This window comes from Nuphar pumila, chromosome 2 (assembly GCF_984573655.1).
Source record: "Nuphar pumila chromosome 2, dmNupPumi1.hap1.1, whole genome shotgun sequence".
Classification (NCBI taxonomy): Eukaryota; Viridiplantae; Streptophyta; class Magnoliopsida; order Nymphaeales; family Nymphaeaceae; genus Nuphar; species Nuphar pumila.
The window spans coordinates 139004323-139006052 of record NC_143250.1 but is presented as its reverse complement, the minus strand read 5'-3'; the positions used below and the strand labels follow the sequence as shown (position 1 = coordinate 139006052).

Sequence of the window (1730 nt, the reverse complement as noted above, 5' to 3'; positions counted from 1 at the left end):
CCCCTTTTACCGCCATCTTTCATCTCATTTATTATATTGGGACCATCGGGTGAAGGATGGGGAATCCTTCCCTCTCTCTCCTTCCCCACGCCATAAAAGACCAATAACGATGGCTTAATTCCTCTCTCAGATCTCCAATCGACAGAACAAAGGTAGTTTGGTTTAAGCTTAGCATCATTCACCTCAGAGTTTTGTTTCCCACCACCCAAAAAACAAAAAAGGAAAAAAAAAAGTAAAAGAGGGAGAAGGGGGGAGCCATGGATTTAAGCGTGGTGCCATACGGGCAGATCTCACCGGAGGCAGAATGCGGGAAGCTGGAGAGGAACGGGAGGGCGGCGGTGGTGGAGTCTCGGTTGCCGGTGGCGGCGAAGGGGAGGGGGGCGGCGGTGAGGTACCGGGAGTGCCTCAAGAACCACGCCGCGTCGATCGGCGGGCACGCGAACGACGGGTGCGGGGAGTTCATGCCGGACGGGGAGGAGGGGAGCATCGACGCGCTGAGGTGCGCGGCGTGCGGGTGCCACCGGAACTTCCACCGGAAGGAGGTCGGCGTCGGGGGGCGTGAGTGGTACGGCGCCGACGAGTGGGAGAGGAAGAAGGTGATGGTGGTGGGGCAGCAGAACCAGCTGCTGCGGGCGCTGCCGGCGCCGGCGGGGGAGGATGGAGTGATGATGAGGGGGGTGTCGCCGGAGGTTGGGGAGGGGTTGGGGAGGAAGAGGTTCAGGACGAAGTTCACGCCGGAGCAGAAGGACAAGATGATGGCGTTCGCGGACAAGCTGGGGTGGCGCATACAGAAGCACGATGACGTGGCGATGCAGCAGTTCTGCATGGAGGTCGGGGTGAAGCGCCACATCCTCAAGGTGTGGATGCACAACAACAAGAACACGCTGGGCAAGAAGACCGAGCCCCTCACCGTCTGATGATGATGATCATGATGCCTATGATGATGATTGGATGGGTTAATGATCTCTCTCTCTCTCTCTCTCTCTCTCTCTCTCTCTCTCTCTCTGGCATGGACACACTGAGTATGGTTGGTGTGTTGGTGTTACATACTGCATCATCCATCCATGCTCCTCTCTTTTTTCCTTATGGTTTTCTTGCTTTAGTTTTCTGTTTTCTCTCTTTTTTTTTTTGTTTTTTTGTTTCTTGTGGAGAAGCAAAGGAGCAGGAGAAGGAGAAACAAAAAGGGAAAATAGAGGGAGAGGAAAAGAGTTTGGGTTGTCTGATGTCGTCTTCTTTTTTTTCAATGTATTTATAATTTTATGGTGGTTGGAATGACGATTTTCCTTGCTTTTGGATCAAGGGTTGTGGTTCTGTTCATTAGGTATGTTTGTCTATTAATGGATGTGGTGAATTTTGGTTTGTGTGTATCTGTGTGTGTTGGGGGTGGGGGGATCTCTCTCTCTCTCTCTTCTTGGTTGTCTATCAGAACAAAAGCAGCATAAGGGTCTCTCTCTCTCTCTCTCTCTCTCTCTCTCTCTCTCTCTCTCTCTCTCTCTCTCTCTCTTCTTGGTTGTCTATCAGAACAAAAGCAGCATAAGGGACTCTCTTCTTGGTTGTATATCACAAGTTCACAACAAAAGCAGCATAAGGGACTCTCTCACACACACATCAGGGCAGCAGGAAAGAGATGTTTGGATTCTTGGAATCTCTCTCTCTACATATTTTGATGTCACGGTTCTGTTGGGCTGACAGCGTTCAACAGTGACTTGATTGGATGGTAAGGTGGGAGA

General features: G+C 51.3%; 1 protein-coding gene across 1 annotated transcript; it reads left to right on the top strand.

The window, feature by feature from the left end:
• Nucleotides 1-257: 257 nt before the first annotated feature.
• Nucleotides 258-1357, top strand: LOC149847313 (zinc-finger homeodomain protein 2-like). The gene has a single exon (XM_089993949.1). The coding sequence runs from the start codon at nt 258-260 to the stop codon at nt 915-917; it is 660 nt and encodes a 219-aa protein (XP_089850075.1). The 3' UTR covers nt 918-1357.
• Nucleotides 1358-1730: the final 373 nt, after the last annotated feature.